Raw genomic sequence first — 12,927 nt, forward strand, 5'->3', positions numbered from 1 at the left:
CTATGTTGTTTTTAAAACCATGATTCCTTTCTGTGGTACTTCTTCCAACGATCAAAATTTTCAGCAGTTATCTAGGTTTTCCCAAAATGTTCCAACAGTACAGGAATCTTTATGCCAATTGTCATTTAATTTGGTGACTCGGAAGCAATTTGATTGCTTGATAGACGTCTACATAAACCATCAGGAACACTGCCCTGAATAATAACTAGTTGCTGCCACCTCCTGCCTGATCTGAGAACTAGAGATGGTGTTGGGGATTAAGCATCAGTGTTTGCTTACAGCGTGAACTCCAAGACTGGCTGTTTACCTTATTTCGTCATCCCGCCTTCTCTGAAAGCCCACTAAACAAGTGTGGTTTGCACTGAAATTATGGCTGAGACAACACCTTAACTGCAGCCTAGAAACACATGAGTGGTATGAATCGCGCGCACACTCTGGAGCAGCCTTGCTCTGCGCTCTGGCTTTTCTTGCCTTCTGCATATTCTATTCACAGATCTGCTCCCGATTTGTCTCTACCGATCCCACTATGTGCAAAAATGGCTTGCCCGGGAAATCAACAGAACCTTCTAAATCAATGACAGCTCCAGAAGATTTTTTTATTTGAAAGGTCCTGAAGATTGACTGGGTTGCTCCCATTGTCTTTGGCACGACAGGACATGCGAAAGTGCCCGTCAGAAGACAGAAATAGACTTTGCTATATCCTGAAAACCCCTTTCTCAGCCATTTTAGTGATTCGTGCAATCAACCATTCATCCCACAAGCCGCACAGACATTACATAGCTCGGTTCAAATACTCACGTACTGCATTTTCAACACCAGCACGCTTACTTACCCTCCAATTGCAGCCTCTTCCTTGTGCCAGAATCCCTTTGAGATGTTCTGCCTAACAACCATGATGGCAAACATGATGAGGAAAGGCAGGAAAACATAGAAACTGATCAAAAGTCCCTTCTTATATCGGCCATCACGCCGCTTGACAATCAAAGGTGTGCTCTTATCTGAAAATGGGAACGTCTCATTTAGGTTTCTCAAAAACAATCACTGACGCAGACCAGGGAGTGATTTGGATTACTTTGTTTGGTTCTCTAGGACTTCTCAGTTGTACTTTTATATACTGTTAGTTCGTTTTGAATTAATTTTTATGTGCAGTATATGGATAGGAACAATCTTTAGCATGGAACTGTTCGGTCTCTTAAAGCAGAAAGACTAACAACACTGGGCCAGAAAAGGATGCCGCCTGGAGCTGAATTTGTTTTTACTGTCCTTTTGTTTTATTTTGTTGCTTCAAAAATCTTCATCCTTGAGTTAAATTATCTGTAGTTTTAAAATCAGTCTGTTGTGCCACACATGGCCCGGTTCTGAGCCTTTTCAACTACATTCGTGCAGCTACGCTCTTACCCACAACTCAGACTCTTTCACAGACTTCCCACTCTTCCCTCCGTCTCTTCCCCCGTTGCATTCTTCTGTGGCTCCAATGATGCCAGAGCTCCAGTTACTCTAACAATAACTCGCTCCCTCTTATTTACTTTTCCTTCCTCTATTTTTTCTTTGTTTAAATAATAACCCATAGTCGATTCATTTCTTCAAAATCTTTCCCTTAGTTACTCGCATCTTAGTGTGTGCTGTATTATCTTTGTACTTTTATCCCCCCCCCCCAAGTTAGTGGAGATGAATAGGAGATTGTTTATATTTAACTGACTTTTACTGTATCTTTATTACTAGGCATGTCTATCAATTGTGGCTATTTCTGTAGTTAATATTCTACTCTGATGGGGCTGGAGAGTCCCGAGTTTGATTCCTGGAAACTACATGGTGACTCACAACCATCTGTAAAGAAATCTGGTCTTATGATGTGCAGGTATATATGCAGGCAGAACACTGTATATACATAATAGATAAATCTTTTTTAAAAGTCTACTCCTAGTAGTATTAGAAATCTTGCCTGGGACCCTGAAGGCTTAGTTATAGAGCTATACCTCAGTTTGAGAAAGAACCAGTGCTGAAACCTAGTAATACAGGAACATTGCAAAAATGGCAACTAAAATAATGTGGGTGATTAAAAAATTCCAATCAATGAGTCAGATGTAAGTTCTCAGCTTCTGTTTCAGGACAATGCCTTGATTGACTGGTCTCATGCTCTGCCCCTCCCCCATAACGGTTATGGACTATTACTTGCTGGACTCATGAGCCCCAAATTAAATAATGTTTTATAAGTTGTCTCAATCATGGTGTTTTGTCACTAAGACAACTTCTTTGTCAAAAATCATGTACCTGTGAAAAATATGGATTTAAATGCAGGGCCTCAATTCTATTCCATCAATCAATGATTCTGTTTTTATGCCAGTGCCATGCTGTTTTTGATAAGTTTTGAATCCCCGGCTACTGAAAATTTGCCACTGACAATTTTAATCACTGGTTACAATCTATGCTGGAGAGGATGTGGGGTAGGGAACACTCCTGCATTACTGGTGGGAGTGCAAACTGCTACAACTTCTTTGGATATCACTATGGCAATCTCTCAGAAAACTAGGGAACAACCTTTCTCAAGACCCAGCAATATCACTTTGGGGTATATACCCAAAGGATGCTCAATCATGCAACAAGGACATGTGTTCAACTATGTTCTATGTTTGTCATAGCCAGAACCTGTAAACAACCTAAATGCCCCTCGACCGAAGAACAGATAAGGAAAATGTGGTACATTTACACAATGGAGTACTACACAGCAGAAAAAAAATAATGACAGCTTGAACTTTTCAGCAACATGGATGGAGTTAGAAAACATTATTTTGAGTGAGGTAACCCAGACCCAGAAAGACAATTATCACATGTACTCACTCATAGGTGGTTTTTAAACATAAAGTAAAGAAAACCAGCCCACAAATCACAATCCCAGAGAACCTACACAATAATGAGAGACATACATAGATCTAATCTACATGGGTAGTAGAAAAAGACAAGCTCTCCTGAGTAAATTGGGAACAACAGGACCTTGGGAGAGGGTTGAAGGGGAGGGGAAAAGTGGGGGGGGGAACAAAGAGAAAAATGTAGAGCTCAATAAAATTTAAAAAATATATAAAATAAAAAAGAATTCTAACTGTACAAAACAGATCAGATAAAATTAAATGGGCAGTGATTGTTCATGACTTTCCACTAAATGTACTTTAAAATGTTTTGGTGGCTTACCATACTCATGATCTGAGGGTATAGAAGATTTGGGTACTTTCCACATTCAATAGAACAATTTTATTTAAACTTGCCAGAACTGAAGAGACGGTTCAGCGGTCAAGTACTTAACTGCTCTTCTAGAGGACCTGAATTTGCTTCTCGCATGAACCCTGGGCCACTCACGTTAAGCCTGTAACTTGAGCTCCAGGGAATCTGATTTCTTCTTCTAGTTATCTCAAGCACCCCCAAACTCACTCTTCTCTTTGCCACCTCTCTCATGCATGCATGCATGCGTGCACACACACATACAAACACACACATGCACACAAACGCACACGCACCTAGTTTTTAAACATGCAACTCTATTGTAAACTTGAACATTTTCCTCTATATCTCTCTGGGGAAATGCAGACTGCAGTAAGTTCTTGCTGTTTCTGAAACTCACATTTCTGCAGAAAAGTCTATGCTGCATGGCATGGAAATGCTCCGCAGGTGACAGTGAAACCAGGGGAATGAGGTTTGTTAGATATTCGCACTTCTAGTTTAGACTGGAAATAGCCTCACACAGTTCTGTAAATCTAAATGAGGTCAAGCAAAGGAGATATACCACCTTCTCGGTTGTACTTGTTAAAAGTCAAATCCTCAGTGGCCACAAAGACCAGCAGAGATGGTGTGTACTTACATAACGTGCAGACCTACTCTGGACACTTACCCAGGGGCAGCCAGAATCCGTCGTCTAAGCTCCCTCCGGGAGATGAAGGTGTCATGTCACACTCTGGAGGTGAAAAGCCAGCTTCGCAATGGCAGTTGTTCATATTGTTGCAAACCTAAAACCAGATCCGAATGAAAACTGAGCAACCCAAGGGTTTATATACATAGGCCTGTAATGTATTATGCATAAATAGGATGCGTAAATTAATCAACTACTGTGGTTTAAGTTAAGCAGTTTAAATATGAAAGTAAAAATAGTAATGATCCAATAAATATGCTTGCATTATGCTTTTTAAATCCTATCTTTTGTTGGTCGTGTTTCTAAATAGAAGTTATAATGTTTTTGATGTAATTGAAATGACTAGTTAGATAGAGCGGCTATGAAGTTAGAGAATATAAATTGGTGGCAATTACAATTTATTATTAATTTAGACTCAAAAAACAGCTATGATGGGAAAAAGGAAACTTCTATGGAAAATGAAAGAAAACCCCTTGAAGGAGACAGTGGACCAAAGGCAAATATTAGTTCATCCACAAAGCTAGAAAGACTCTTGTGAAAATAAAAGTAGCGTCAAGTGCCCAGGAGCGACTCCAGCTTCAGCCCCAGAGAAAAATGAATTAACCTAGGTGAATTCCAATTCTGTTGCTACAAAAAGCCCAGGTTTTGAGGAAGACACCGTGCTGGCACATTTTAAGCAAATGCAAGCTGCGAAACCTTCCGACCTCCCATAGCTCGCCATATAACTTCCCAGCAGCTGGGGAGGTTGAACTACCAGGGGTAGGGTGTGACTGGTGAAACTGAACCACTAACGACTGAAGCCGTTCCCTTAACAACGCATTCAGCACTTTGGAAGAGATGACAGCCTCGCCAGAATAGGAGGAGACATCGGCTCTCACGCTCTCGCGCAGGCTGTGTGGGTACGAAAGTCCCAGTAGTTCTTAAAGAGAAAATATTACCTATGTTCGGCCCCTTGCATTTCATTGCTTATAATTTGGGGAAATGGAATGATTTGAATGTACAATGGCAGCTGGTTTTTATTTTTAACAGTATTCCTACTGGTTACATGTTATCCGGAAGGCCGTCAGTGTGAATAAGCAAGGGCCGCACAGAAGACACAGGTAAGGAAATTAACTGAGGTCATTGAAAGATAAACCTAATCCAAGTAGATCGGAAACTCTGGTTTCTTAAATGCCAGATGAGAAGTCACGTGTATATTAAAATAAATGAAGTGTGTGAGCACCGACATTCCCAGAAAGCTCACGGATGCGTGGGGGTATCCCATACGTATGGTGCTTGATAACACACTTACACGTTAATAATCCAACCTTGGGACAATGTTTCACACTGTTCAAACCTTCTCTGCTCAGTGCGCCTGTCACGGTCACGTGATGCGCACAAATCACATACATCTGCGTAAACAGTACAGCCTGCGCTCCTTATTGAGCTGCAGTTTTCGAAAGGGAATTTCCACCTCAAAGGATTCCGAACCTGGCTATTCTGGGGAAGGTTTATTTCATGTGAACTGAAATGCTCGCATTAAATGAAAACACAAAATGGTTACAGACCCCTTGTCCTTGGCATTTCACCTCTGAGTCACACTTCAATTGTCCTCTGTAGGCATGCACACGCAAGCATTGCCCTTTGATGCAAGCCTGAAGAGAATATCAAAGCGGAAAATGCTCAAATTAAGCAACAGCAGGAACTTCAAATACAAAGTTTGGCTGAAAAAATTGTATTTGCTACAAAATTATGTACAGGGATAGCATTTGCTTAAGGGTGGATTTGCGTTTCACAACGTCTAGTCATTCTAAGGAAAGGGTGTGCCCACAGACTTCGTGCGGTTTTGAAAACGAGATGCAGCTTCTTTTCCTTGAAGCAACAGAGCTATGCACGCACACAACAATGACTTGGCATGAAAATGAACGCAGCCAACTTGTGCTAAGAGCAGAGCTCATTGCTCGTATTCTTCCCACTGCTGAAGACACTCTCTCACCTTCTGTTCTAACCTGGAGTGCTGTAGAATTCCTCCAGAGACCAGTTTAAATCATCTATGCATTAGGGACTGTATAGACCTATCTTCCAGCTTCCCGCAGTGGATACTCAGTCGATATCAGTGTGGACTACCCAAAGCCGAACTGAATTTGAATGAATGTCTTTTGTGCATTTTCTAAGGGGAGTGGCTGACTACGCTCAGATGATCTGTTGGAATGTTTCATGTGGGATGAGTGGTCTTTTTTAAACAGATAAACTGAGGCACAATAACACGCAAAGTTTTATGTTAGTAAAAGGTGAAATTTGTGAACCAGAAGTGACTTGGAAGCTGCAGGGAAGAAGGACAGGGGGAAGCTTTTCTAGGTGGACACGGAAGGAAAGGAAAAGAAACACCGGATTTGATAGGCTGAAGGTGTCTAGTTCTGTAACTGGTTTTATGCCTTTCCTTAGTCAGATGATGGCAAGTTAGTTAACTACTTCTGCTTGCTTTAGCTTAACGTTTCTATTATACGCACTTATCTAAAAGAATACCTCAAAGTTATATCTTGCTTATTTTTGCAAATCAAACAAGCTTAATGTCACTTAGAAGCCTTAACTGGCTTTGGACCCTCTGGAATTCTCTCTTTCTTCCTTTGTGCGCATTTAAGTGTAATGTCTGCAGAGGCCAGAAGGGAACTAGCAAGAACAGCAAGCACCATTAACAGCAGCTGAGCTATCTCTCCAGCCCTTGGTCAGAAATCTCCAGACCCTATGTCCATTTTAATTTATCATCCTAAAATTCCTATTGTCCTTATTCATAATTCTTTCTCATTAAAAGAATTTCCAAATGAAGCTTAGAAAGGAAAATTATTTTATATTTTGCATATGCTCTGGTGTAGGAGGTCCTTCTGTATTGTGTTGCTTTCATTGGTTAATCAATAAACAAGGGCAGAACTTAGATAGGTAAAGACAGAACTGTATTCTGGGAGGAAGAAAGCAGCAGATAGAGCTGAGCCACCATGAAGCTGCCAAGTCAGACATGCTGAATCTTTCCCCGTAAGCCACCACCTCATGCAGACATACAGATTATAAGAAATGGGTTGAATCAAGATGTGAGAGTTAGCCAATAAGAGGCTAGAGCTAATGGGCCAAGCAGTAACTTAATTAATACAATTTCTGTGTGATTATTTGGGGGATTAAGCTAGCCAGGTGGCAGGACACAGCCGGCTCCTCCTACTACAATGCTAAGTTATTTGACCAGTCTATAATTGGCATTTATTGTGTCTTGATTTTTTTCTATGCCACTTTTTATTTCTTTTTAAGATTTATTTATTTATTATATATACAGTGTTCTGCCTGCATGTCTGCCTGCAGGGACAGAAGACAGAACCAAATCTCCTTACAGATGGCTGTGAGCCACCATGTGGTTGCTGGGAATTGAACTCAGGACCTCTGGAAGAGTAGCCAGTGCTCTTCACTGCTTAGCCATTACTCAGGCCCCCACTTTATTTTTCTTAACATCTAAAAGTCAGTTTAACACTACTCTATTAAAATGCATAATGTCTATTACACACTCATGCATATGTATGTTCACACTCATAAATCCATTATAAACATAGACCGTGTAAATGCCAAGTAAAAGTGTGTTTACCTTGCCACCACCACAAATGGTACCATCAAAGACGTAGGTGTCGTCAGGCCCAGAATGCCTTGAGTGTGCAGATATGCACACTTGGCCCCCAATGTAAGTATACTGGAGATCATATTTTTGTGTTGGCACGATTTCTTCGTGGTTCCAGTAACAAGCCACTTTCCCACAAAATAAAGCACTGGTGTATAAGGCAGAAAATTGGCATATTATCACTTAACTGTCTTATCCATTAGTTCAATAATAATTCAATATGTAAGGATAATGCAAAACCTTCAGGCAGACTATAAAAGCAAGTCGTTGAGAACACATCCCTGTAATGACAGGCAACACGTGACCTGCCCGCAAACACTAGGTGCACCTCTTTGCACTGTACACACCACTCATGGAAAAGGTGCAATTTGTTGAGTGCGTACCTATAACTACAGCGTCCGTGGCAGTTTCCGAATTTGTCATTATGACTGTTCACTTCTTGCATGCACAAATAATTAGGACCCTTTGCATCTGAAAAAAAAAATAAAAAGAATTTCAAGTTTCTCATGCTAAAAGCCAAAAAGTAATTTACAATACTTAAAAGTGTAGGATATTTATACTGAGATCTCAATGTCTTGAAGTGTAAATGGGAGCAGTGGGCAAGAATATACCAAAAACTACTCAGGAAAAGAAGTGTATTGTGTTAAGAAAAACTGTTAAAAACAAACACTCTCTCACCAAAGCCACATGCTAAAACTCTACACTTCTCCCACCAATGACCTCAACCCTGACTCTCACATCCTGTGTGGTTTCAATGTTATAGTCGTTTCCTTTTTGACATGGAAAGGATTTGCTTTGATTTGATTTTTAAATATGGGTGTAGATCAATATTTTAAAATAAGGCTACAGGCTAGATTAGTGGCTTTAAAATAACAGCAATTCAAAAACAAACAAACAAACAAAAAAAGGAACATCTCATACGTTTCCCAAATAAATCCATGCACTGCCGATCCAGGTCGCGGCAGATCCCACCAAAGCAATAGGCAGTCTTGTTGTTGCAGGGCTCTAGGTCAGCAGCCTTTGTGTCGGGAACGCAGTATTCGGAGAATCCATTGCAGAATTCAGGGAAATCACACAGGTCTTTACTTTTCCTACATGGGCGCCCCCTTTCTGCTAACTGAGAGACAAAGAACAGACTACCGTTACCAGGGTGACTGGGTTCTCCTCTTCCTGGAAGGTAGGCAAGATTACTCTACTCCTTTGAGAGATCATGCCATATGGATTAAAAATCAAGGGAAAGAAAGAGAAAGATGCAGTGAAGTTTCTCTGCAACATAGGGACGGAGCTTGTTTGCGGACGGTCAGGAAAACAGGCTCCCCAAAGACACACGGAACAAGGACGCCACTCACTGCCTTACTTCAACTCAAGGACTCATCATCTTTTCTTGTCTACACACCAGGGGACATCATTATAATATGATGCCAGTTGTTTTCAGAGTGGCCTGTAAGAGTGTCTAGGTGCTGGTTACAAACATTTTTATCGCTAGGACCTGCGGGTAAAGCAGCTGGTCCTATTGATGTCCATCATAGCTTTGCAAGCACAGCTATGTCTAAACAAAAGGCATTAAGGAAAACGCTCAGATCAAATCTCTCGGCTTCGGACAAGGTCTGGTAGAAGCTCGACTATTTGCAAGAACGCAAAGAAGAGACTAGGGCCTTCTCCACTTGAGGAGAGTTCTTTGCATGTTTAATCACAGCTGACAGGTGAGGATGGACTGGTTCAACCTGTTTAGCTCTTCTCCATGAGGCTTTCCCTGTTGACCAGCACTCCGAATTCTCACTCCGGAATGGAAGGGCCCGACTTAGAGATAAAAGAAAGGGTAAGTACAAGGTCTGTTGTCGGGTGTGGATGCCCTGCGTGGACCCTTCCATTCAGGCACCTTGAAAATGAACAACCTCTGGCTCTAACCATCAGTTCCCAGAGAAGACACCCTGCCAGGGGCAGGCTTCCGTGTCTATCTGCTGCATCCCACTGACTTGCTCACCTGCCCTGATCCCCTTTTTATGGTTTTCAGAATGGGATTCTCTCTGGCTGTTTTGTCAGACAGACCTTGTTAGTTCTCATTTTTGTTGTACATTATTTGATCATAAAGAACTACGTTCAGACATGACTAAGAAAAATTCGTGGCCCAACCATTTTGAATGGTACTGCCGTAGCTTTGGGACAGATTGAAAGGTGATGGAAAGCAGAGGTGAGGAAGTGATCCAGAGGCTGAAAGTAAGGACACAGTGCAGATTAGAAAATACCCTCTATCTGCCCCATGGAGAAATGACACATTTCCTTGGGGAAAAAGAATGTGCTTCAAATGGTCATAGTGTAGCTTTTAAGACTTTGACCAAATGAGAGCTCTCCCAAGAGAAAACAAATGAAAACCATGTCAGAGATGCTTCCAGAAACTAGGAGAGAAGTGCACTCGTGCCGGACTCCCAAAAGGCCGGCTCTGTGTCTGAGGCTCACCTTGCATGTCCTTTTGTCACAGCAAGCTCCTGTCCCGCACTCTGCAGGCTTTATCAGAGTGCAATCCTCAGGGTTACAGCATTTTTTATGAGTACAGTTCTAGAGAAGAAAGGATAACCCAGGTAAATATAGAAGTTAGAAATCAGATATATGATTTTTATCTCTTTTCCGAGTCCAGCTGTACATCTCTCTTAGGTCCTCTTTGTTGTTTAGGTTCTCTGGGATTGTGAATTGTAGGCTGGTTTTTTTTTTTGCTTTATGTCTAAAAGCCATTTATGAGCGAGTACATATGAAATTTGTCTTTCTGGGTCTGGGTTTCCTCACTCAATATGATATTTTCTGGATATATCCATTTGCCCGCAAAAAAAAAAAAAGAAAAAATGCTACTTTCAAAGTTTCCTAATATATGCATGTGAGTTGAGAGGCAGTCATACTGCACAGAGTGATAATACCTCATCTAGAAGCCGTAGGTTATCAAACAAAATGCCCAGTTACCAGGTTTGGAGTAGCTGTCTTTGAGTTGTTGGTTGCTGGTCAGTGGGTCTTATAGAATTCACCCCCCCCCCAATACAGGTCATTACCATTGCTCTGAGCTATCCAATAGGACCTGATGGAAAGACCCTGCTTCTCATACTTTGGTCAGGAGACATGGAGAAATCAACTCTGACCTAGAAGCTTCCTCCCTGCCAGCTAACTTTCATTGTGTGGGAAGGGACTTCCTATCCAGGCTGTGATGAAGAACAGCCATCGCTGAAACTTGGGAGCTAAACACTTGGCTTGGTGAGAAACACGCCGTGGCATGAACACTATAGGGGTGACCAGCTACATTCTGACTGGGGCCAATGCCTGGTACTGTAATTGGAATCAATAACTCGGGGGTAGGTATGTCATGGGCCCTATGAGAAAACCTATAACTACTATTTTGCCGGTTGGATATAGTATCAAATCATCTTCTAAATATTTCTTTTTTTTAATGTTTTTTTCTCTTTTTTCATGTGGTTTTATTTTGTTTTCTTGGTTTAGGTTTCTGTTGCTGTTGTTGTACTGCCTTTTTACTTATTTTTAAAGAAAGAACCTAAAGTTGGGTAGGTTGGGATTAGGAGAGGATCTGGAGGAGTGGTCCTTAACCTGGGGTTACCACCCCTTGTGGGTCAAACGACTCTTTCACAGGGGTCACACATCAGACATCCTGCCTTTGAGATATTTATAGTACAATTTATAACGGTAGCAAAATTACAGTTATGAAGTAGCAATGAAGATAACTTTATGGTTGGGAGTCACCCCAACATGAGGAACTGTATCAAAGGGCCACAGCATTAGGAAGGTCCAGAACCCCTGGTCTGGAGGGTCTTGGAAGGAGGGAGGAATGCTATCAAAATAAATGTTTTGAGAGATTAAAAAATATTCTGAGATTATAGCATCCTTACAACATCTCTCCCTTCCCTTTCTTCCTTTCAAGCCCTCCCATATACTCCCCCTTGCTCTCTTCCATCTTTGTGATCTCTTTTTCCATTAACTGTTATTACATGCATATGTGCCTATGCATATATATTCTTAAATATAGCCTGCTCTGTCTATAGAATGCTACTTGTACTATGTCTTCAGGTCTGGACACAAACCAAGTGTCGGGATGAGCCAGGACAATTTGACTCACCTCTTCTAAGCCACAGTCACACTCCTCTGGCGCTTCCAAGATACGGTTGCCACACTTTTGAGTTTGGGGCTCCGAGACAACCTGTGGCTCTGGTTTATCCCGAAGGCAGTCTAGTCCAGACTGCGAAGCCAGCTGCTTGAATCCATCTATGCTGCAGCTGCTAAAAACCTTTATGCCTTGGGAACGTCTAAAAATGAAAAAATATTCCTCAGATAAATGAAATGCAAACAGCATTCCTTAATAAAGCATATGAATCCCCGAATATTCGCCTTAAAGGAGAGCTGAGGAGGAGAGAGGGAGTTACCTCCACCTTTAGCACAGGCCATAACCAAAGCAGTGCGTTTCTTTCTCTTACTATTTGTTAGAAACAATAGACAGAGGGTGGGGGGAGGTAAAGAGCTGGACACCTCATCTTCAGGGCACGGGAGGAAGCACTGCATTTGTTTCAACAGAATTGTGCTGCAAGAAGCTTGCAGGAAGGCGTGAGTGTGGGGTAGCTGGCCACACCCCCTTGCCATGTGGTGGAGATGATTTGCTCCCCTAGTTTCTCCTATTTTTTTTTTCTCTTTAGTGCCTGGGGAGAGCGAATCCACTGCTTTTGACTGGATGTGTTTTTGCACATGGCTTCCGTGGTCTCTTTCATTCACCACACGCACACCCCCTTCCTCGCAAAGATTCCTTGCCCTTCCTCCTGACTGAAGCTTCTCTTTTCACCCTGTGAGTTCTCTTAACATTATCTACACATATTTTTTTTATTTTTTTAAATCTGTACATAATTTTAATTCTCTTCCATCAGCTGAAGATGTGTACATTCTAGAACACTTGTCCTTGAGGCACAACCTGTGCAGCTTATTTAACCTCATAATTGGATAGCCTGATGCACAATGGAGGATAAGCTGGATACAGCAAATAAAACTGGTCAGAAAATCTCAGTATTTAGTAGTGAATTGTGATAGCCAGGAGCCCGTGAATGACTCGTCCTTCTCAATGTTGATAAACTTCCGTGGATTGTTGTGAGAACAGCGACCTCCCTCAGACAGTGTTGCTCTCCCTCAGACAGTGTTTGCTCTCCCTCAGACAGTGTTTGCTCTCCCTCAGACAGTGTTTGCTCTCCCTCAGACAGTGTTTGCTCTCCCTCAGACAGTGTTGCTCTCCCTCCGAGGCATCACACATTCACTTTGCAGGGCACATTTATTCATCCATGCTGTTCAAATTGATTGTATACTCTTTTGTTTATTATAAAATCTCCCATTCTGCAAACATTTAGTTTCTGCCCCACATCTC

General features: G+C 41.7%; 1 protein-coding gene across 1 annotated transcript in view; it reads right to left on the reverse strand.

Annotated features, from left to right (window-relative positions):
• The window catches only part of LOC101995477 (A disintegrin and metallopeptidase domain 3-like), a 31,681-nt gene that overhangs the window by 5,061 nt on the left and 13,693 nt on the right, over positions 1 to 12,927 (reverse strand). Inside the window, exons 12-19 of the mRNA XM_005362440.1 lie at positions 11,644 to 11,830; positions 9,990 to 10,088; positions 8,454 to 8,649; positions 7,916 to 8,003; positions 7,503 to 7,680; positions 5,446 to 5,532; positions 3,881 to 3,995; positions 833 to 998 (exon numbers count right to left, since the gene is read on the reverse strand). Of these exons, the coding sequence (XP_005362497.1) occupies positions 833 to 998; positions 3,881 to 3,995; positions 5,446 to 5,532; positions 7,503 to 7,680; positions 7,916 to 8,003; positions 8,454 to 8,649; positions 9,990 to 10,088; positions 11,644 to 11,830 (1,116 nt within the window). The remainder of the gene's footprint in view (positions 1 to 832; positions 999 to 3,880; positions 3,996 to 5,445; positions 5,533 to 7,502; positions 7,681 to 7,915; positions 8,004 to 8,453; positions 8,650 to 9,989; positions 10,089 to 11,643; positions 11,831 to 12,927) is intronic.

The sequence above is a fragment of the Microtus ochrogaster genome, linkage group LG7_11 (genome assembly GCF_000317375.1).
Source record: "Microtus ochrogaster isolate Prairie Vole_2 linkage group LG7_11, MicOch1.0, whole genome shotgun sequence".
NCBI classification, from domain to species: domain Eukaryota; kingdom Metazoa; phylum Chordata; class Mammalia; order Rodentia; family Cricetidae; genus Microtus; species Microtus ochrogaster.